Source organism: Hypomesus nipponensis, chromosome 2, assembly GCF_054491055.1.
Source record: "Hypomesus nipponensis isolate SF chromosome 2, ASM5449105v1, whole genome shotgun sequence".
NCBI classification, from domain to species: domain Eukaryota; kingdom Metazoa; phylum Chordata; class Actinopteri; order Osmeriformes; family Osmeridae; genus Hypomesus; species Hypomesus nipponensis.
In genome coordinates, this window is record NC_140362.1 from 2,108,842 (window position 1) to 2,131,963 (window position 23,122).

Below are 23,122 nucleotides of genomic sequence, written 5' to 3' on the forward strand. Positions count from 1 at the left end.
ACCTGCTCTCTCTCATGGATCATGTTGAACAACAGCAAAGACACACGCACTCACTCACTCACTCACTCACTCACTCACTCACTCACACAAAGACGAAAAATGGACACACAAGGACAGCCTCAACGGTAAACACTAACACCTGGTATCAACAGATGCTCATTAGGGAATCACAAAACCCTGTGTAGCGATGACAAATGCAGGCCTGCCTTGTAGACAGGAAAATCATATTGAATAGCTATAGCAGTCCAAATCAACGTTTTTTTTACATTTTAATTGTAAGAACGCACACTCCAGGTGATTCAGTCAGGAGGCAGGACTCAGTCAGGAGGCAGGATTCAGTCAGGAGGCAGGATTCAGTCAGGAGGCAGGACTCAGTCAGGAGGCAGGATTCAGTCAGGAGGCAGGACTCAGTCAGGAGGCAGGACTCAGTCAGGAGGCAGGATTCAGTCAGGAGGCAGGATTCAGTCAGGAGGCAGGACTCAGTCAGGAGGCAGGACTCAGTCAGGAGGCAGGACTCAGTCAGGAGGCAGGATTCAGTCAGGAGGCAGGACTCAGTCAGGAGGCAGGATTCAGTCAGGAGGCAGGATTCAGTCAGGAGGCAGGACCACACACTTGGCAATTACAGTATACTGGTTACAGTGAACTGAACGGTTAGGGTGAACCAAGGTCATTCCTGCTTAACTCTGTTCACTGTCTGTTCTGTTGTGGTACTTGTCATACGAGACATTAACCAAGCACTAAAGCCATCATTCATCCGACATATCCTCCATGTCACCTGTGCACCTTGTGCCAGAGACAAACATTTGCCTCTTGTTGCCCATGTTTCCGTTTGTGACTCTTTCCTGGACGCTCTCACAGGCTGCTGTGGGTTCCTGCTCAGCATCCAACTGCTGTTCCCATTCCGACCGTTAACATTATGTTTGTAAACACCTCACAGTACACAGGATCATTTGGGCATTTATCGTCTGTACAGTCAACTGCAAACAACTTCTGCTTCACCAAGAAGTGTTATCTTAATGGATAGTTTGTGAGACCAACTGAATAACAAAGTTATTATCAGACTGTTGTCCATAACGTGACAACACTTTACGTCCCATGTTGACATTCCCACTATCAGAATGCAACTCTCTTGTTACAGTAAGAGTGCAGAGTTATTTAGTCTTATTAGACTATGAAGTTATCAGTTATAGTATTACAGTAAGAGCATGAAGTTATCTTATCAGTCCTTTTATTATCGTAAAAGTATGGAGTTATCTTATCAGTTCTCTTACCTTGATCACCCTGGAGACACTCTGCTTCCAAAGCTGCTTTCTAAACGGCCGCGACATCACAAACCCTCGGACCCACCCGCGGTCCTCCGCTCCCCAGTCCCTGGATGCAGGCGATGCACTATGCTGCAGCGTCCTGGAGTAGCTAGCCACAACAGGTTACCAAGCACTTGGAGGAGCTAGCCACGACTGGTTACCAAGCACCTGGAGGAGCTAGCCACAACAGGTTACCAAGCACCTGGAAGAGCTAGCCATGACAGGTTACCAAGCACCTGGAAGAGCTAGCCATGACAGGTTACCAAGCACCTGAAAGCCTCAGATGTTGAACTTGAAAGCTCGAATTGAAATGCCAACTGCTATCAGGACAGTTAAGATTCCCCATAAACTATTCAAACAACTTAAAGACGCAGGCATGCTGCCAGGGCCTTGATACGGCTGGTGGTGGGGTGGAGGTGGGGGTGGTGTGGGCGGAGAGCTGGCCTCGCCCTGCATTGCCCTCTCCCTTCTCCTCAGTTCCAGATCACTGTGCTGCTGGTGAACTAGATGAAGAGAGAACAGGCTAATCTCTCCCTCTCCATCGCTCTGTCTGTCTGCAGGGACTGACTGCTAGACAGTGGTTTCCTCCTGGACCTCGCTTCTGCATCTCATTTCAAGTATGTGTTTAGGACATTACCTAAAGGTAATGGCATACTACATACAAGAAGCTGCATATTAGCCAAAGGAAATGACATACTACATACAGGAAGCTGCACATTAGCCAAAGGAAATGACATACTACATACAGGAAGCTGCACACCGTCACATCAAACCCTGCATACTTTCAGTATTGCAGTATTATTTCTATGGTCTTTGTTCAATATCCAGGACTAAAACAGTATCCTAGGATTAAAAGTGTGGCATTTGGAAGACAAACCACATCCTGGCTTTTCTCAGAATACCTTTTTGCACTTGATAAAATGGCACCAAATGTCATTTGGTTTGACAACTAAATATAGATTCTTTTAAAAGACAGTACAAAGGGCTGGTCCTAGTATAAAACTCCTAGACAATACATCCGGTTATCTTGCAAGCTACAGGGAATTCTCTTTGACAAATACAGCGGAAAAGGTAATAACCCTGGGATTGCAACACAGCAGGGGCATGTTTGGTGAGATGAGAAAAAGAGTCACCCTCGGTATTGTGACAACACGATCAATGGATATATTTCTATCAAGTCTGGAACACAACCCAGTATGATGATACGACAATCTAGATAAATACAATTCCTTGTTTCTTTAAAAATGCATTGGGTCTGAGGGTGTAGGTGTCTTGCTGTAACCCGGTGCTGCGCACCACAGGTCGTCTTACCTTGTTTTGATAGTCAGGTTTAAAGTTGAGCATCGTCACTCTCGACAAAGCCGTCTTTTCACGGATTCCAGCCTCTTAATTGGTATTACTATTCATGAGATCACTGAATTTGGACACAGAAGAAACGGGTCTGCAGTGCTGGCCATCTTGCTTAAGCTGTCCAAACGACTGTCTTACCTTACTGCCTGAAATTATCTGATTATTTTCCACTGAAAAGCTTTGCTGACTAGATAGTAGTGTTGGGTGACCACCTGTCGGCTAGTCAGCTATCACTTTACAGACTCTACACAATGGGCCAGCGAAAGCTGGATAAGGCTCTGAAGACAGATGCACCCCAACAACACACACACACACACACACACATACACACACACACACACACACACACATACACCCTAACCCTCAGATGGTTGCCAAGGAGCCCAGTGGTCCACAGGAAGTCTCAATAAAACTCTAAACAAAGAGAACATCAGCAATTTAGATGTATCACTTCTGACTCATCTACGGCTCTGAGGGTTTGTCTGTGTACGTTGTTTAGCATGTTGTGATAACCAAGGCTCAGACAGGAGCAGGGCTTTTATGCCAAGTCTTGTTTGCCCAGGTGATTGTGGCTCTGTATGCAAATTAAGTGAAACTCAAGGAACAGGGACAAGTCTTGACCGAGTGGCTCACTCCTTCTCCAGGAAGGACAGCAGTCACATTCAATCTCAAAGACATCTCTATGAGGACATAAGATGGAAATACAGCCACCAACATCCATACAGTCCTCACAGAACTGCTAGCATTTTTCAAATCAGGAAACACCGACGACTACTTAAATTCCGTCACAGCACCTGGTGGCGGCTGGAGACACAGAAGCTGCTGGCTCATACAGGCTTGAACAGCTACAGCTCAGATAGATCTGATTTGAGACAAATGGCAATGCTTTGCATTTAAAAGCAGTTGGATCCTGATTATTTCCCTGTCAGGGTTTTCTGAACCCTCTGATGTGGAGCAGCCCAGTAACCAGAGACCTTCCTAAATAATAAATGTGGGACCGACACACTCCCTGCGGCCGTGAGGCCCCCTCCATCCACCACCACCTCCACCCCCTCCATCCACCACCACCTCCACCCACTACCACCTCCATCCATCACCACCACCACCACCTCCATCCACCACCACCACCTCCATCCACCACCACCTCCACCTCCATCCACCACCACCTCCAACCCCTTCATCCCACCACCACCTCCACCCCTCCACCCCCTCTGCCATCCCTCCACCCCCTCTGCCATCCCTCCTCCCCCCCACCATCCCTCCACCCCCCCACCCCCTCCAACATTTTTGCATTTTCTTCATTCCTCCAAATCATTCCACCCCCCCAAAATGTTCCCCATATTCTTGAGAACTGGAATCATAAATTGAACTGTCATAGGTGGAGCCGACAGCCTGGTCAGGGCGGGAAACCAAACAATGATCATATTAAATTAAGACTCCGTGACCTAACTGTTGTAGAGAGGAAGTCACATTAGTAAGATAGAGGAGACACTGCCTCCTACTGTCTTGGTTTGAGTACTGCATCTGGTTCTGCCCCTCAGAGCAGGGGGGCTTGGAGCAACATTGATATCAAAAAGAATTTAGCACATAACAAGGAATCCCACTAGGGGATATTTGTTTGTAGACAGGTATTAAATGTTGTAACCTTGTACCCTAAAAGTAAAAGAGGACGATAGGTGAAACAGTGTCTGTCTGAAGATGTCGGCCAAATCAGATTTGGTTCGACGAACCGCAAAGAGTTTACAATAACGACCAAAAGAAAACACACAGCCGTATAAACATTCTGCAAAGGGACGCTAACTGAGTCGGCTGGCACTAGGCCTACGTCAAACTTTAACCGAAATCTCTTCCCCCTTTACACGAAGAGATTTAGCGAGGATTAGCAATGTAACATACTGTATGTTTCAGGACGTTAGTTTCAGTTGCTTGCCAGACTTTGTTTGTGATGACGAGCCAGGCCACATAAAGATGTAGCTAATGATGAATATAATGTTACTTTAGGCTACATCAACGTTAACCCATGTCAGTCAGCTGCATGGCCTGGATCTCTGCCGACTTAATAAAGTTAAGTTAAACCTCGCTGTACTGCGCTCCTTCACGTGGGTGAGAGAGAGAGTTCCATTCAAAAGAAGCAGCCACAAGAAAGATGAGCTCCTAAAAATCTTCAAAAAATTGACCAAAAAGTGAGACAGCGAGCGTAAATAACTCTAAAATAACTCTAAAAACATAAATAATAGAAAGGGTATAACCTTCTCCCTTATAGTACTGGTATAAAAAGATACCCATCTTAAAAAAAGAAGAGAAACTAGCTCGAGCAGAGAACAACTTTCAAGTGTCAACAACTGACAACAAACCCATCACCAGCCAGTTACTGGACAAACAGTGGCAACCTAACCCAAAGGATACTGTCACAGAAGTCAAGAAGACAAACAGAAACCTGGTCAAACCTGGTAAAGTCAAAAGGTCTTTCTTGGTCTACATATAACAAGCAATTGAACAAGCAAAAGTTAACATTGCTAGTTTTGACAGTTGGCTAGCTAGAGAACCATAAACAATACCTGATTACCATGACAACCAACAATGCAGATAGCAGTATACAGCACAGTCCAGGAGCTAGCTTAGAGATAAAATACCCTATAAACTGTACAAGTCTAAATGCTAGGAAAAAGCACAAAGAAAAGACTCTACATGACCATCCCCACACTCTCTTTGCCGACTACGTCCAGCAAAATAATAGAAGGACCAAGAACAATATTATATTCTACACTGGATGTTTTAAAGCCTGGAAGATAATGTTATGTAAACACTATCAACGTGTACTAAAAGAGGGCATTGGAAGAAGTGGTAGTCTCACAATACGTGAAGATGAGAACCTGGCCACTGACAACCCAGTACTGAATATTACATACTACACTAAGGGTACAGTCCTCCTACAGGGAACTGAGGACAACCTGAATGATTTCGAAACCGTTTTTCTTCTCTAAAAGCAGAGGTAGAAAATCAACAAACTGGAACTCTCATCTCTGACTCTGATAGTGACGGGGACCCAGTGACAGAGATCACCACGAACATGATCGACCCTGCTCCACCTAGTGACACCAAAAAAGTGATGGAAAGCTCTACTTGAGATGAACTTTGCTGAATTCAAAGAGTTCACCCAGGCCAGGCTCATTAAACCGTCAAGCAGCTCCATCCAGCAGCTCAAAGTAGAGATCCAGCAAATCAAAACAGAGAGTCGGACGACACTCCCAGATCTCAGAAGAACACTTAGAGAGCTGGAGGAAGAGAACAGATTCCTACATGAGCAGATGTCAAAACAGAAGGAAGATGCATAGAAGAAAGAGGTCAAAATGATCAGTTCTTTGCAGTTCCTTGAGGATCAACTCCACCAGATCCAAACCACCATCTCAGACACCACGGCCTGCCATCATCATGCTGCCCCTCACCCTCCCTCCTGCCAGTCCTGAGGAAACCCTCCAATCTAAAGCCCTTGCAGTCCATGAAGGTAACCCTGAGAGTAGCCCCCTGTGCCAGCTGGTTATGAGACTAACAAACCAGTTACCACCCGGCACACCTTCTTCACCTTTACTAACACCAAACAGAATTAAACTAATCACAACAGAAAACAAAAACTCCTACCTAGAACACTGGGAAAAAGAAACCAAGACACAAAACTAATTACACTGCTATCGGGGCCTGAATAGAAACTATGAAATGACTGAATATCTATATACTGTCAAGGACATAAAACAGAGACAGCTGCTCACTAAAAACAGAATGAGTGACCACACCTTTGCAATCGAAAAAGGAAGACATAAAAATCATGGTTACCTAAAAAGTACAGAATCTGTGGACACTGTACATCAGGGGAAATTGAAACAGAAAAACATTTCCTACTTAAATATTACAAATATAAAAGTATAAGAGATCAATATCTGGAAAAATGCAAGGAATTAATTGAAAACTACACAGAGCTTGATATAAATGAGAAATTAAGGATATCTCTGGGCGAAGGGCCTACTGCAAGCCTTGCCGCTAGATATGTCTCTCAATGCCACAACCTGAGGGACAGTGAACCAACCCTGTACAACTGTTAAAACCTGTCTGTATATTAACATGCATTTATGTGTTACTGTTACTATTACTATGCTACTGTTATAGTATACTACCATATTATTATTGTTATACTCCTCATAAATGTTGTGATACATATGTTAAAATGTCCTTTCAATATGGACTGCTTTGGCAATACTGTTCAACCCGAACTGTCATGCCAATAAAGCATTCTGAACTGAACAGAACTGAGAGAGAGAGAGAGAGAGAGAGAGAGAGAGAGATGTGAAAGCAGAGACCTAGGCTTACTAATGCGCCTCCACTTCTAAGAAAATCAAAACAAACATGTTTTGTTTTTATAATAGGCGCTTTGCCTGACCACAAGCACACATCACTATAAGAGTGCTAATTTTGAGTTCAAATACAAAGTTAGAGATCAAATCTAACTTTTTACCAAGTCAAACCGACTGCTTGTGTGTTTTGAGTGGTCTGGTCTCGAACCCTCAACATCTTGGTCTCGTCTCGGTCTCACACTGGTCTTGGTCATGACTTGGTTAGGGTTTAGGTGGTCTTGACTACAACACAGATCAGCACGGCACAAATTGTGTTGAGAAGTAAATGTGAGATAACTATGATGAGTTAGAGATGGAAAACGCAAAGCTTTAATTTGTTTACGACCAATGAATAATTTAAGCCTCCAGTTAACACATGAGCATGTGACATGGGAGGTTCTGTCCTCTCGTGACTCTCGTGGTTGTAATAGTGTATCTGTGTGTGAGTTTTACTTGCGTCTAACGCTCATCTGAAATGTTTTCTACCGTACGCATCTTTACGTTTCCACTTGACAAAGTGCTATTGCGAGTAACACCCACTTTCGGGAACCAGGAGAATTAACAGACAAATAGGAATAAATAATTCTCAACACATTGTTACGGTTAATGACAAACCTGCATATCTTTTATAGACTCCACGGGAACTGACGGTAGAGTGGACCTGTTTCTGAAGTTGGTTTTGGCAGACCGAGAACTGAAAGACATAGCCCAATACAATTCCACCACGAGTTTCCTCGCACAAAATAAGTGAATACTGAATCATGTAATAGATTTTCTCTTGCAAAGTAGTCTTACACGTAATAAAAAATTGAGTGTAAAAGGCCGGAGCCTTCTGCCTATATAAACACTATCCAGAAAAAAAAAACTTTCGGCACGAATAATGTGTTGTGACCGGTTTCCTTGGTAACAGAATCCTTTCAGGGGGTGTGAAAAGAGCGCTTCTCTAATGTACCTACAAACACAAAAATTGCGTTTCTCGGGAAAAGTGGACGTTTTTTGCGTTTAGCATACATTCGAAAAGCAGTTGGTTGTCGCCCATAGTGTGTTAGGCTACAGCTGCAAAGAACTTGGCTATTGGCCAAACTCACATGCAACGATTTTTACCAACAATCTTAAACTGTAGAGGGAGGGTAATTACTTGGCTTATAAGCCTAGCAGACCTAGGCTATATTCAACTGTAATGTCGATTTATACATCCTGTCCAGTCAAGTGACGGAACCAGACTATTATATTACGGGGTGGCCATGGCTACTTTAGGGGGTCCATTGACCATGACAGATTGTGTGTGTAACCCTAGTCTGGTATCTAAGGAGCTGGAATGAATCATATGATTGATGATTGGAGGTAAAAATGATCATTAACTTAAACCTGAGTTCTTCAACGGGTTAGTGTGGTCCACTAGGGTTACTTCACTCAAACTAATTAACAAACATGTTCTAAGAATAGCCAGTGTGTCTACCTCTGCACTGTAACTCCAACACATACACACACACACACTGTACCCACATACTGGAGAGCCTCGGGTCACTTTTCTTGTATAATCTGGGTCTATAAAAGTTTAACATGCAAAATATTTACGTGTGTGACATAATTTGCAGAGTTTATTTACAACATACATTTTTGGAACAGCAGGTCTGGTGCTTGATACAGCTGGAAGTGTCTCAATGACCCTGGCAGCTCTGCCTTTATTAGAGTAGCCTAGTTTTGAGAGGGATTGAAGCCAGTTTAGTACACAAACACAAGGGTGCGCTGAGGCACCATTATGTGTACCATTATGTCAGGACCACTTGCTCCGGGTGCGAGCGTACCCCCTCCCTTTTGTGTGGTCCAGACCCCTAGTGAGTGGTTCGTGGTTTGAATCCAATCCGAGTTGGCAGTGCTGTTGGCCGAATAAATGTCAGAGAACATAAACCTTTGTTTATGAAATATACTCTGTTATTGATTTTGCATATTTGTTGTTTTGGCCATTGGTAGCCTACACTGGCCTACTGTTAAATTGTTGTATTTTAATAATGAATTGGTTTTGTTGACAGAGACAAATAAAAACAACAAATTCTAATAGTTTGTCCTGGAATTGTATTGTTAGAATGTATTTTGATGTTTTTTATTTGATATCTGTGTGTATGTGTATTAGTTGACTTTATCTGGACAAAATGTCAGCCTTCTGGACACTGGCCATTCATTTGATATTGTATCGGGACAAAATGTCAGCCTTCTGGGAACTGGTCACATATTTCGATAGCTGTTGTCACAATATTTGACCTCCCTGTTACATGGCTGATAATGTCACACCAACCAAACCAACTCAAGTGACTTCTGTCCTTGCTGGACTTGATTGAAAAACATTGATAGCTGTTGTCAGAATATGTGACCGACCTGTTACAAGCCTCAAAATGTCTGACGCACCAACCAAGGTGACTTATTGGTCCATGCCATGTATAACCTGAAGACCATTACCCACCTGGTTAACAGCTGTACCTGGGCACAAGAGGACCATCACCCACCTGGTTAACAGCTGTACCTGGGCACAAGAAGACCATCACCCACCTGGTTAACAGCTGTACCTGGGCACAAGAGGACCATCACCCACCTGCTTAACAGCTGTACCTGGGCACAAGAAGACCATCGCCCACCTGGTTAACAGCTGTACCTGGGCACAAGAAGACCATCACCCACCTGGTTAACAGCTGTACCTGGGCACAAGAAGACCATCACCCACCTGGTTAACAGCTGTACCTGGGCACAAGAAGACCATCACCCACCTAGTTAACAGCATTTCAGAGATCAGGCGAGTGTCAACATGAACAATTCATGGCCTACAGAACACACTGTGCAGTATCCAGAACCCAGTCCTACAGAACACACAGTGCAGTATCCAGAACCCAGTCCTACAGAACACACTGTGCAGTATCCAGAACCCAGTGCTACAGAACACACAGTAACCAGAACCCAGTCCTACAGAACACACTGTGCAGTATCCAGAACCCAGTCCTACAGAACACACTGTGCAGTATCCAGAACCCAGTGCTACAGAACACACAGTAACCAGAACCCAGTCCTACAGAACACACTGTGCAGTATCCAGAACCCAGTCCTACAGAACACACTGTGCAGTATCCAGAACCCAGTCCTACAGAACACACAGTGCAGTATCCAGAACCCAGTGCTACAGAACACACTGTGCAGTATCCAGAACCCAGTCCTACAGAACACACAGTGCAGTATCCAGAACCCAGTGCTACAGAACACACTGTGCAGTATCCAGAACCCAGTCCTACAGAACACACAGTAACCAGAACCCAGTATAACAGAACACAGAGTATCCAGAACCCAGTCCTACAGAACACACTGCGCAGTAACCAGAACCCAGTCATACAGAACACACAGTATCTAGAACCCAGTCCTGCAGAACACACAGTAACCAGAACCCAGTATTACAGAACACACAGTATCCAGAACCCAGTGCTACAGAAAACACAGTAACCAGAACCCAGTCCTACAGAACACACAGTGAGTGCAGTATCCAGAACCCATCTTCATAGGCCAACAAAATAACATATAACACACTAGCTAAGAATAATCAAAGGACAGAGATAATAAATACGATTTAAGAACTAATGACATAATTGACAAATTAATAGTTATGAATTAACATTCGTAACGAATGCTCAATTTTTGATATAGCAGGGCCACATGAAAGGCAGCCTTTCAAATGGAAGATGAAATACATTTGAGGACGTTTCCGTAAAAACCGAAAGGAGGCACTGTCCACTCGCGCAAACCAGTTGGCCTGCTACGCTATACAGCAGTCTAGTACAGGCTGCGACATCATCACGAGTTAGAGCAGTCCTGGCAGGGCATCACACTTTGTTTTTCAGGATGTACGTGTTTTTAAATAGAATACCTGCCATAGGATTATTTTGTCAGGTATAGTGACAAACTACCCCAATCTTTAGTTACTCCTGTCTGATATATCACACCATGACAATGTATTGTTGACTAGGTTTTATTGATGAATATTACTATACAGCTCAAGAATCAACAGATAGAATACTGAATTAATGAGAAGTAAGGCTGTGATCTGGTGCCCCTCATTCGGAAGAGCAATTAACATCATGAAGTAGCTTAATATCTTTCCCCTGTAGACCTCCCCCATCCCGATGGAGTCTGCATCGACTTCCCCTCCGCGCGGCTTGGGAGCGCCGCAGATCGGCAATAAGAACGTTTTATTCCAGTCAAGATGGAGGGCTATTGCCTACTGAGGGGAAACCCAACAGCGTGACCGTTGCGGGACAATATTCGCACTTTCAATGTAAGGCTGACCCGCCTTTCCGCAGATCTAACGGAGTCGAATATTTAGTGATATTTTGACGTGACGTTATTCCAGCAATGAGCTCGGGCGACGGGATAGATGAGGGTCCGAATGATGCAGCCGACATAGCGGCGTTTTTCAAATCTGGTAAGTCAAAAAGGGGCGAGTTGCTGTAGCCCATGCCATCGGTGGGCGATTTGCCGTTACATTGTTGCTGTGCATATTGCTCTGTTTACCGACAGTGATTGTCGTGTGCGTGCATGAAAGGATTTCAGAGACATAGACTGCAGGCGCCTTCTCATGAACGTATTTAACAGAGAATATGTCGTTTTCAAAGGGAATAGATGACGCCTATGCGTTTCTTATGTGTTATTGGGAGGAATCAACATTTTGAGGCGAGGACACGTAATTAAGGAGGCTGTTCTGCGTCATACGTGAACCCATTTTTATACTTTGCAGTCCAGTCCAACTCAAACCCATATCGAGGACATTATTGTGTCAACAAACTGTCAGTGGAATGAACCGATGCGTTATTTCTAGAATCTTAAAACGGACACACGCACAGACACAGCATCTAAGGCGTCTGGGACACTGCGTAAGGCCTAACGTGAATTAACAGTGGCAGTACGTGGTCGATTTGGTCTGAATGTCCTACAGACATGGACTAATCAACACTTGGCAGATAAAAGCAAAAATATGTTTAGACGCTTGTTTACTAAGAATGTTGGAAAATATGAGGGAGACCACCACTGACGCCGTCCGTGCAGCTGTCTATCTGCTCTACCGTCAGCTGTCTTTACGACACCTGGTGTCTCCTGGTCACAAGTGTTGTCCACCATCTCTTACTCTCCCTCCCTCTCTCCCTCCCTCCCTCTCTCTCGACCCTCTGCCTCTCTCTCTTCCTCCCTCTCTCTGCCTTTCTCTCTCTCTTTACATGCCATATGTCTACTACATCCTACACTACGTATCTTCGGGCTCCCTTGCCAGGGGTCATGTCTGTGGCCGTTGGTGTGTCGGATCACAGCTGCCTCTGTCCTCTGTTAGTAATAACAACGTTAGTCAGTACTATCATAGTTACACTAGTGACCATCTATCTGAAATAGGAAATAGGAAACATGCATTGTATTATATGTATGCTTTTTATCAGTCCGTTTAGATGTTGTAAAATTACATAAAATATGACTTTTTTTGGTGATTTTGAATCAATTTATCTCTAAACTTTTTTTTGCAGTTGTTTACATCGTCCGCATAGCTTGTTATTTTGTGGGTTGTTGACATTTTCTTAGATCGTGCAATAGGAGCTAAACTGCTGTGTAATGTTCCTACACAACATAGAGAAAAGTGTCATGCAAGGAAACTACAATGTGTTACAGTAATAGGGTTCAGACACACCACAATCATTACAAGAAGGAGAGAGAGAAAGGACAGAGATGTGAGAGAGAGATGTGAGAGAGTGGAGAGCAGGGTGGAGTGCGTCTTGCGTACTCTGCAAACGTTTGAGCCCTCCTCTGCTCCGGCCGGATAATTTGCAGTTGGGGAAGCTGAAGCAGAGAATAGGACCCAGAGACAGCCTGGCATCGCCCACGCCATCCACTTCCTCCCCTCCACGGATCAAGAAGAGCATTTGAGCTATCTTTGCCCAGACTGTTCTCTCTCTCTCTCTCTCTCTCTCTCTCTCTCTCTCTCTCTCTCTCTCTCTCTCTCTCACTCTCTCTCTCTCTCTCTCTCTCTCTCTCTCTCTCTCTCTCTTTCTTCTTTTCTCCTTTCTCTCTCTTTTCTCTACCCCTCTCTCTTTGTCTCTTTTCTCTCTGACACTCTCTTTACCCCCTCTTTTCTCTCTACCGCTCACTCAATCTCTCTCTACCCCTCTCTTAATCTCTCTCTACCCCCCACCCCTATCTCTCTCTCTCTTTCTCCCCTCCTTCCTCCTCACCTTCTCCCTCTCTCTCCACCCCCCCCCTCTCTCTCCACCCCCCCCCCACCTCTCTTTACACCCCCCCTCTGTCTTACACGTAGAGAAGTGAGCAGGACTTCTTACAGGCTGGATTGATGTCTTTCCTGAAAGACAGTGGGCAGCCTAATGCAGTCAGAAGGAGCATAAATGACTTCCACTTGTCACCAAATGACTCAGTAAAGGAGGAAAGATGGATGGATGGCTGAAAGGATGGATGGAAATAAGTTTCTACAACAGTGAAACGTTATGCGTCAATATTGGTCCCACAATCCCCGGTGTTTTAGTCAAGCAGCAGTGGAAGTGGTGTTTGTGCAGGCCACGCAGAGAGGTGTTTCTGCAGGCCACGCAGAGAGGTGTTTGTGCAGGCCACGCAGAGAGGTGTTTGTGCAGGCCACGCAGAGAGGTGTTTCTGCAGGCCACGCAGAGAGGTGTTTGTGCAGGCCACGCAGAGAGGTGTTTCTGCAGGCCACGCAGAGAGGTGTTTGTGCAGGCCACACAGAGAGGTGTTTCTGCAGGCCACGCAGAGAGGTGTTTGTGCAGGCCACACAGAGAGGTGTTTCTGCAGGCCACGCAGAGAGGTGTTTGTGCAGGCCACACAGAGAGGTGTTTCTGCAGGCCACGCAGAGAGGTGTTTCTGCAGGCCACGCAGAGAGGTGTTTGTGCAGGCCACACAGAGAGGTGTGGGCATGCAGCCTACAGGGACCACCTGGAGTCTTGGGTCGTGTTGGAGAACCCTGTTGTCCACGTGGGAGAACCTTGAACCCTCCGATCTTGAGGTAGAGGCTTGTGATGAAGACATCTTCTCTCTGTCTCTTCACTAATGGAGGGACTGAGTTCAGCTGAGTTCTGGGGTTCACACGTATTAGCAGTCTGGAGTTTGGAGAGAGATTTCCACAGTGTGTCCTCTTGTACGTGTCGTTTAAAAGATGGCACTCCTGTGATCCATGCAATTTTGTCACGCCAATTCACTAATGCTTATATGGTCTTAGCGAAAGGGGAAGAGGCCACAAAGTGTGCATGTGTGTGCATGTGTGTGCTGGTGTGTGTGTGTGCTTGCATGCATGTGTTTGTGTGTATGTGTGTGTGTTGCTTCAGCTGGGCTCCCTGTGCTGCTTGTCCCCAGCAGACAGCTGTGCACAGCCTGTCAAACAGGAAGTGCTCTTCCAGCCTAACATCCTCTCTCCCTCTGAAGAAAACAACATGTTAGGATCCCAGCTCACAGCCATCGAGTCATCCTGGGGCATCAAGCTGAACTGGGTAAAGCAGCCTGGGTGGGAGAAGGTTCTAGATCACTAGGTGTTGTAGCTGGAGCAGCCTGGTGGGAGAAGGTTCTAGATCACTAGGTTTTGTAGCTGGAGCAGCCTGGGTAGGTGAAGGTTCTAGATCACTCGGTAGACAAACTAGACACCTTAAGAGACATGAAGTCAGTCTAGCATTTGCCGCTCTCTAACCTGCATTGAAAGTGTCAGTGTTATCTTCAACATTCATAGCATTTATTTGAGTGCAAACCCCATGTCCAATGAAAACAAAGGAGTTGTTCTATATAAAAAAAACTCTTGTCATGTATAATCTGTGGACCTCTTTAATGCAATGTATAAATGCACTGTGGAGAGTTCATATTTTGAGCTCATGATCTGCAATCAAATGATGCTCCACTGAGCCATGTGGCTCTGGAGGAGGGGATCCCTCGCTGAATAGCTCCTTAAAAGGTTTCTTCATTTTTCTCCTTTTTTCCTTAGTGTTTTTCTGGTCTTCTCTGAGGGTTCAGGATGGTTGAGGTGCAGTTCTGTGGACGAAGGTGAAGCCCTCTGTGACACTGAGTGTAAAAAGGGCTGTAGAAATACAAATAGTTTGGATTGGATGTATAGTAGGCGTGTACTTGGCCTCGGTCTACTTAGACAGCAGGATATCTCTGTCTCAGATGAGTAAACACGCTTGGTATTCCAGTGGTGATTAACGGCTGACTACACTGTGTACAGCTGTGGATTCTCTGAACGGGAGCCTAGATTATGGTCACATGCCAATGATTCCTCACCTGTCCTTGAGACAGTAGAGACGGTGTGATATGACTTGCAGTCCTTGATATCACAGTACGCTGGCCCATGATGCCTTGCAGCAAATGCTGGTGCCGTCTTTTAAGAATCGGGCCAGAGTTAAGCCACCCTGCTTGCTCCACTGACCCAGAAAGAGCACTGCAGTACCACCTCCAGTCAGCAGGGTTGTCCAAATGACAGTAAAAGCGTTCTTACAGTAAAGCATACATTTTTCATGTCAACAAAACTCACCGATCGCTTGCTAGGCTGTTAATGCAGTTTATGCACCCCCTCTCAAATCCATGCTCACATTCAAAACCCATTGACACTGTATGACTATGTTTAGCTTGTGTTCTGCTCCTCTCTCTTGCCAACCGTCTCTGGAGGAGGGGATCCCTCTCTGAATTGCTCCTCCCAAGGTTTCTTCCATTTTTTCTCCCGTTGGGAGTTTTTCTGGGAGTTTTTCCTTGTCTTCCTTGAGGGTTTAGGTTGGTTGAGGGGCAGTTCTATGGGCGTATGTGAAGCCCTCTGTGACATGCTTGCGTGTAAAAAGGGCTATACAAATTAATTTGACTTGATTTGATTTGATGTGCGGGACGGATGTAAAGAGGAACAGGCTGTTTTATTAGCTGACCTGCCTGACATGGAAGAAAATAACCACCAAAGACGAGGACTGCTTGAACCCCACAAATGTGGTTCTTTGGTTCAGTTCCTTAGGGGCTGTTGAGCAAGTTGAGATCTTTCCTCACAGATTTTGAACATGTTTAGTATGGGTGCAGGGATGTAGCTCAGTGGTAGGTAGAGTATTTGACTGCAGACAAAGAGGGTTCAAATCCCCCGTGTATTCTGTGTTGGATGAAAGCGTCTGCTCTGGGACTTGCTCTGTGTTGGATGAAAGCGTCTGCTCTGGGACTTGCTCTGTGTTGGATGAAAGCGTCTGCTCTGGGACTTGCTCTGTGTTGGATGAAAGCGTCTGCTCTGGGACTTGCTCTGTGTTGGATGAAAGCGTCTGCTCTGGGACTTGCTCTGTGTTGGATGAAAGCGTCTGCTCTGGGACTTGCTCTGTGTTGGATGAAAGCGTCTGCTCTGGGACTTGCTCTGTGTTGGATGAAAGCGTCTGCTCTGGGACTTGCTCTGTGTTGGATGAAAGCGTCTGCTCTGGGACTTGCTCTGTGTTGGATGAAAGCGTCTGCTCTGGGACTTGCTCTGTGTTGTCCTGTGTACTCCAGCCTTGTGTGAACGCTGGCCACAAAACTGTTTAACCTTACTGACAATAAGATAACATTCAACTTTAAATGAACGCATTATCGTTATAATTAGTTGTGCAGTGAGAATACCCAGTCAGGGTATTGTCCTTGTTGTGTTGATCTGTTGTGGTGCCACAGTGTTATGGAGAATGGTGTCTGAGAGTGTGTCTAATGCTGCTTAATCTGAGAGAGAATCAAGCTCCTCAGAGCAGCCTTCTCACTGTCATTGTGCCGGCTGGAGGATCGCTTGCTCCTGGTCAGACAGTCTGAAAGCTGTCTAACTGCTCTTCTCAACTCTCTCTCATCTTCTAGATTGTTCTCTCACGCAATGTGAACCAAAACTGGAGGGACCAAGCAGCCAATCATCAGGTCTGTATCTTAGTTTACATTCTGGCTCAACTGAAATGCATTTATGAGCAGAACTTGTTTTTGTGTTCAATAACTGTGTTCCTCTATTCGTCACTCATATTGGATTTGTGGTTAACAATACTAACCCAGTTGACTGAGTTAAGGGCGAGAAAAGGTTGTTTCCATAGATACGTTATTAGGGAGCTTCATGGTGTAACCATGTTTCTGGGACACCCAGGATTCCAGGAGGCAGTTTCACTCCTGACCACTAGAGGCAGTCAACTCCCCAGCACAGGGACAACACCCAGAAGGCTCACAAACACACGTGCACTATCATACCATAGAGAGACAAGCAAACTCAAAGAAAGCGTATATTGAAGCATAATTACAACGATGTAAACTATTTCCATATTTCAAGAACATCCGTTTATGCAAACAAGGGAATCAGGTGGAACCAGATATTATAGCTTAGATGTTTCTTATAATTTGGTGATGTGATGCAATTCCCACTATTCAAATTATTATTACTAATTCATAAATACAATAAAATAATGAATGATTAGTTCAGGTTTTTTCTCACTCTGCAGCCCTGACATTATTTGGAAGCTGTTGGCCGCAGGGTAACAGGAAGTACTAATATGCTTCATCATTGCTGTCCTGCACATGCAGTCATACATCTCCTCCATATTGATTTCTGCCTCAAGTCTTAGTGCAAAGAACTCTCCTGAGAAAAGTGTGCTCCAGAAGCAGTTAATATTTAAACGAGCTGGCACAGGATGGACGCCAAGGCGGAGGCAGGAAACAGGAAGTGTTAAATTAAGGGACTCTCGTCCTTCAGAATAAAAGCTCACATTATAGACTGTTGATTCATCCCTTGTATCTATTGATATGCAGAAATCTATCAGGAGAAAAACAAACTATTCTGACAACAAGATATAATCACGTATTTATTTAACACACGCTTTATCCAAAGAGACTTGGGTCTCAAATCTGCAAAGATTTGCATTCAAATGCTGTACCACTCAGCTTTACTTATCCCTGATGCCAACATGTTAAATAGTGACAGCCGTGTTCATGACATCGGATGGCGGGCAAGCTTCTTGTTGACATTAGAGGCCTGTTTTCAGAGCTGGAATAACAAGTGGCAGGATGTCACCCCCATCCCACAGAGAGAGCTGTCCTAGTGTGTGTGTCTCTGGGCTTGTGTGTGTCTGTGGAGTTTGTGTGTCTATGCCGTGTGCGTAGTATGTGTGTGTCTGTGTGTTTTTTGGGTGTGTGCGTAGTGTGTGTTGAAATGTCTGTGTGGTTGTGTCTGAGTATGTCTGTGTCTGCCTGTGTGTGTGTGTCTGTGTGTGTCTGGGTGTGTGTGTGTGTGTTTTTAGAGGAGATAGGCCTATGCCCTGTGTTAGAGAGGCTACTGAAAATCTATTGAATATGTCCCTAGGGCACCAACCCTACCAGAGGATATCATGAACTCATACACACGAGAGATGCCCCTGCTCCACTGCAGGCAACACACACACACACACACATCACACATTCAAACAAACTTTGCTGTTACCTAAAAAAACTGCAAGTTCCATGATGCAATGGACCATCTTGGCTCAGCAGGTAGACGGGTGACCAATCAGCTGTTTGTTTGTATGTTTCCTAGCTCGGACACAGCTGTTGCCCTGCAGCTGTGAGCACAACACTACATTCTCAGTTACATCTTCATTCACAAGATGCTTTTATCCATATACAATAGATATGCTGTAGAAACTACAGCAGAAAATCATGAATCATGCATAGTTCTAACTGTGTGTGTGGTCAGAGTGACATCCTAGCTGACATTCGTTTGACAATAATAATAGGCTAATAAAAGGCTAATATCTCGACTACAGTGCAACAATAGAATCTCAACCACAATATTACATTTAATCATTTAGCAGACACTCTTATCCAGAGTGACTTACAGTAAGTACAGGGACATTCTCCCCGAGGCAAGTAGGGTGAAGTGCCTTGCCCAAGGACACAATGTAATTTGGCACAGCGGGGAATTGATCAGGCAACCCTCTGATTACTAGCGCGATTCCCTAACCGCTCAGCCACCTGACTCCCTCCCCATGGCACATTCTACATTCTACCACCCAGCCATGCCACTCCCCAAAGCCTTGCTCAACCCATCCTGCCTGTTAGACTGTTGGACGGTACATGTGGTCCCTGGTCCATTCAGGACTCGTGAATGTCCTGCTCAGTCTAATTGACGAGACCGTGCCATACGGTATCTGCACGGCAGGGTGGAGGTCAGAAGATCTTGGACTTATCGAGCGGATTTGAATCAGTCGACAACAAAGCCCACTCCACAGCAAATCCGCTATGACAACTGTTGGCCTGGCTCTTCCCAAGGAGGACCAGGAGAACTACTTGGTGCTTAGCAACACTCCTCAGTAAATCTTATTTGGGGGGGTGGCTGGGGTGAAAGGAGAAAAAGCGGTTGCAGTGGAAAGACCGGCAGCTGCTGCAGTCACAGGGACACGGAGTTGGTGTAACAACAAGACAACAGGATGAATCTGGAGAAGAACTGAGGCTGGAGGCTAATGCTAATGCTAACACAGCCCTTCAGCCAGGCTTCCCTGACAGACAGGTGCAGGTAGGCCAGGCTCTCTGGCTGGTGGAGGTGAGGGTACAGAAGCCTGCTCTAGGTCCTGGCTCAGAGCGATGATGGCCGTGCTGGATAACCACAGTTGGCAGTTTGCTCAAGCTGGAAAGACTCTCATCCGCCTCTCAGGTAGTTGTCTCAGTCACGTACTGTGCGCACACACACACACACACATGTACAGTTCACACACACACACATGTACAGTGCACACATACATACACACACATACAGTACACATACACGTACACACATACTATCTCTCTCTCTACCTCCTCTTCATGCTCTCTCTTTCTCTAACTCATCACTTTTCTATTTTACTCCATCTCTCCCTCCCATATCTCTCTCTCTCTCTTTCGCTCTCTGTCTCTCTCTCTCTCTAACTCTCTTTCTCTCTCTGTCTCTCTCTCTCTCTAACTCTCTGTCTCTGTCTGTCTCTGTCTCTCTCTTTCTCTCTTTCTCTCTCTCAGGTAGTGGTCTCAGACGCATGTTTCTGTAATGCAACAAACACACACATACACGTACATACACACATAAAACACATTTATGTACACACTCACACATACAAACACACACGCACACACAGCATTGTGTCTTTGCGCATACATCTAAATAACAGTAGAGAACAAGAGACCTAAAGGAAAGCATGGTGGCAGGAGAGCGGTTGCCAAGGGAGACCCAGAGAGGAACACTAACATGCTAACAGTCAATAGCACAGAGACAGGGAGAACTAAGAGGCCCTGAGAGATATACGAGGTGGTCTCACTATTCAGGGCTGCACAACTGCTTGGCTGATGATCAGTCTCTCACGCCAAATACAGTTAGAGATTGCACTTTTCCCTCTGTTAGAACTAAGCACGAATTAAAGGCAGGGTAGGCAAGCTATTTTAGATTATTTTTGACACGATTCAAACCAAAATAAGGGGGCAGAGTGCGCGCAGGTAAGTAGGTAGACAGACAGGTAGCCTGTCCAATCAATAGTCAGTGTACCCCTTAATGATTGGTCGTGTTTATTATAGTATTGTGACGCCCACAGATGTCGGAATGATTTACTATTTCCATCAAACCTTTAGATATATTGGTTGCTATCAAGATGGGAAGTTACTTTCGGTAAATATGGCAAAAAATGCTTCTCAACAACATTGCCTACACTGCCTTTAAGAAATGACTAAGGGTGTAACAATGTGTTGCTGAGTAGGGTGTAACAATGTGTTGCTGGGTAGGGTGTAACAATGTGTTGCTGGGTAGGGTGTAACAATGTGTTGCTGGGTAGGGTGTAACAATGTGTTGCTGGGTAGGGTGTAACAATGTGTTGCTGGGTAGGGTGTAACAATGTGTTGCTGGGTAGGGTGTAACAATGTGTTGCTGGGTAGGGTGTAACAATGTGTTTCTGGGTACGGTGTAACAATGTGTTTCTGGGTAATGTGATTGGCTAATTTACACTGTGACCTGTAGGCTCACTTTTCCCCTTGTGGAATAGCTCAGACTAAAAAAGATTTTATATGCAGATCTTAATCGAATTGTTCTCTTAGTTTAGTGCAATTCTTAATTCTTTTCTGGGAAACCATCACTTAGTGTCTAAATTGAGTTGACAGTGTGGTTAAATGTTTAATGTATGGACATAGCATTCAAACGTATGCATTGACTCAGCCAGCAATTGTCTCCCGCGACAATTGTCTCTCCTTCGCTGCTATAGCCATATAGCTTTTTTTCCGGAATATGTGTCCAGATTTACTATAAACATGGATCACACAGATTTTATTTATATATGAGTTGATTGAAAAAATTCAAATGATTTGTTATGAAACTAAAAAGTCAGAATTTTCAATTTTCGGGTAAATCAACAGTCTAACATAGTTGGGCCCAGAGTTTGTTGCTTGTAGGAACGACTGTGTTGTCGATGTCAATCAGCTGTTGCCTGCGTCAGATTTTCTGGTTTATTCTGCCTGCTCGGGATTCCAACAGTCATGTCTGTTGTGCTGCAACAGCTGTGTGTGTGTGTGTGTGTGTGTGATAGTGTGTGTGTGTGTGTGTGGGAGTTCTACTGTCTTGCATCCCTGTATCATAGTGGAACAACCTCATCTTTGTCTTCAGGACAGAGGTGTGGTGAACTCTCTCTAAGGCCATCGTGTGTGTTTGTGCTTTCCTCTATGTGTGTGCATGTGTGTGTATTGTGTCTTTTGTGTCTCACCACGTAGTAGTGGAGGTCAGTTTTGGCTGTGGGCCAAGATCAGCCTGTTACATAAAACACCAAGAAGTGGAATGTGGGCATACACACACTTCACAGGAAACTGTGGAGTAGGGTTTCTACTGGGGCCCGTGTCCCTGTACCGCACACACACACACACACACACACACACACACACGCACACACTTACAGGCAGTAGGAATGTTTAGACAAGGTCAGAGAAAGGAGTCAGTATCAGAACCGAGAGCTCCTTGCTTGGCAGCAGAGTGAATAATAGACCTGTAGGCTTTCAGAATGATGTGGACACAGATTTTAAATTGGGGCTGGAGCTGGGAATGAGGCTGGGGCTGGGAATGAGGCTGGGAATGAGGCTGGAGCTGGCGATGAGGCTGGGCTGGGAATGGGGCTGGGAATGAGGCTGGGGATGGGGCTGGGCTGGGAATGAGGCAGGGAATGGGGCTGGGCTGGGAATGGGGTTGGGGTTGGGAACGAGGCTGGGAATGGGGCTGGAGCTGGGAATGAGGCTGGGAATGAGGCTGGGCTGGGGATGGGGATGGGGCTGGGCTGGGGATGGGGATGAGGCTGGGCTGGGAATGGGGCTGGGCTGGGGCTGGGGATGGGGATGGGGATGAGGCTGGGCTGGGAATGGGGCTGGGCTGGGGCTGGGGCTGGGGCTGGGGCTGGGGCTGGGGCTGGGGCTGGGGCTGGGGCTGGGGCTGGGGCTGGGGCTGGGGCTGGGGCTGGGGCTGGGGCTGGGGCTGGGCTGGGGATGGGGCTGGGGCTGGGGCTGGGGCTGGGCTGGGGATGGGGCTGGGCTGGGGATGGGGCTGGGCTGGGGATGGGGCTGGGCTGGGGCCTTCATCGAGGCTGTACAGACCACAGACTGTCAGGCTGAAAGAAGCTGCATGTGATTCTCTCCTTCCCTGGTATTAAGTAGGAGCCATCTGGTGAGTTGGCAGAGGCTGTAGGTAACACCAGAACAGACAGGCTCAGTGATGCTGCCACTTGATCCATCATGGTGCTATGAAAAGGAATAAACCACTTACAGAATCAGACGCAGCGATCATTTGTTTCTGAGCTCCACTGATCTTTGGTTTGCATAACTAATCAGGATCTCTGGCTTCGCAAAGGGTGTGACCAACCTAGAATGGTAATGAGAGCAAGCTAACTAATTTCTGTGTTACTTCAGGGTAGCAGTGTAAGTGGGTCAGAGTGTTCATCGGCAGACTGGAGGAGGGGGGGGGGGCCATCAAGATTAAAACAGGATCAAGGAGGGAGAGAGACAACCATTTTCCTAAATAAAAATCATGTCATTTTAGGGAAAGTTGAACAGTCATTCTTTATGAGTCTGTCTATTGCACTT

At 45.7% G+C, this 23,122-nt stretch overlaps 2 protein-coding genes across 2 annotated transcripts in view; one reads left to right on the forward strand and one right to left on the reverse strand.

Moving 5' to 3' along the window:
• Positions 1–9,071, reverse strand: part of dnah5 (dynein, axonemal, heavy chain 5) — a 69,862-nt gene extending 60,791 nt beyond the window's left edge. Inside the window, 1 exon segment of the mRNA XM_084702240.1 lies at positions 7,655–9,071. Coding sequence (XP_084558366.1) covers positions 7,655–7,744 — 90 coding nt within the window. The 5' untranslated portion in view covers positions 7,745–9,071.
• A 2,199-nt stretch (positions 9,072–11,270) lies between these two features.
• triob (trio Rho guanine nucleotide exchange factor b) overlaps positions 11,271–23,122 on the forward strand; it is a 61,151-nt gene continuing 49,299 nt past the window's right edge. The window contains exons 1-2 of the mRNA XM_084702241.1: positions 11,271–11,498; positions 16,898–16,954. Coding sequence (XP_084558367.1) covers positions 11,429–11,498; positions 16,898–16,954 — 127 coding nt within the window. The 5' untranslated portion in view covers positions 11,271–11,428. The remainder of the gene's footprint in view (positions 11,499–16,897; positions 16,955–23,122) is intronic.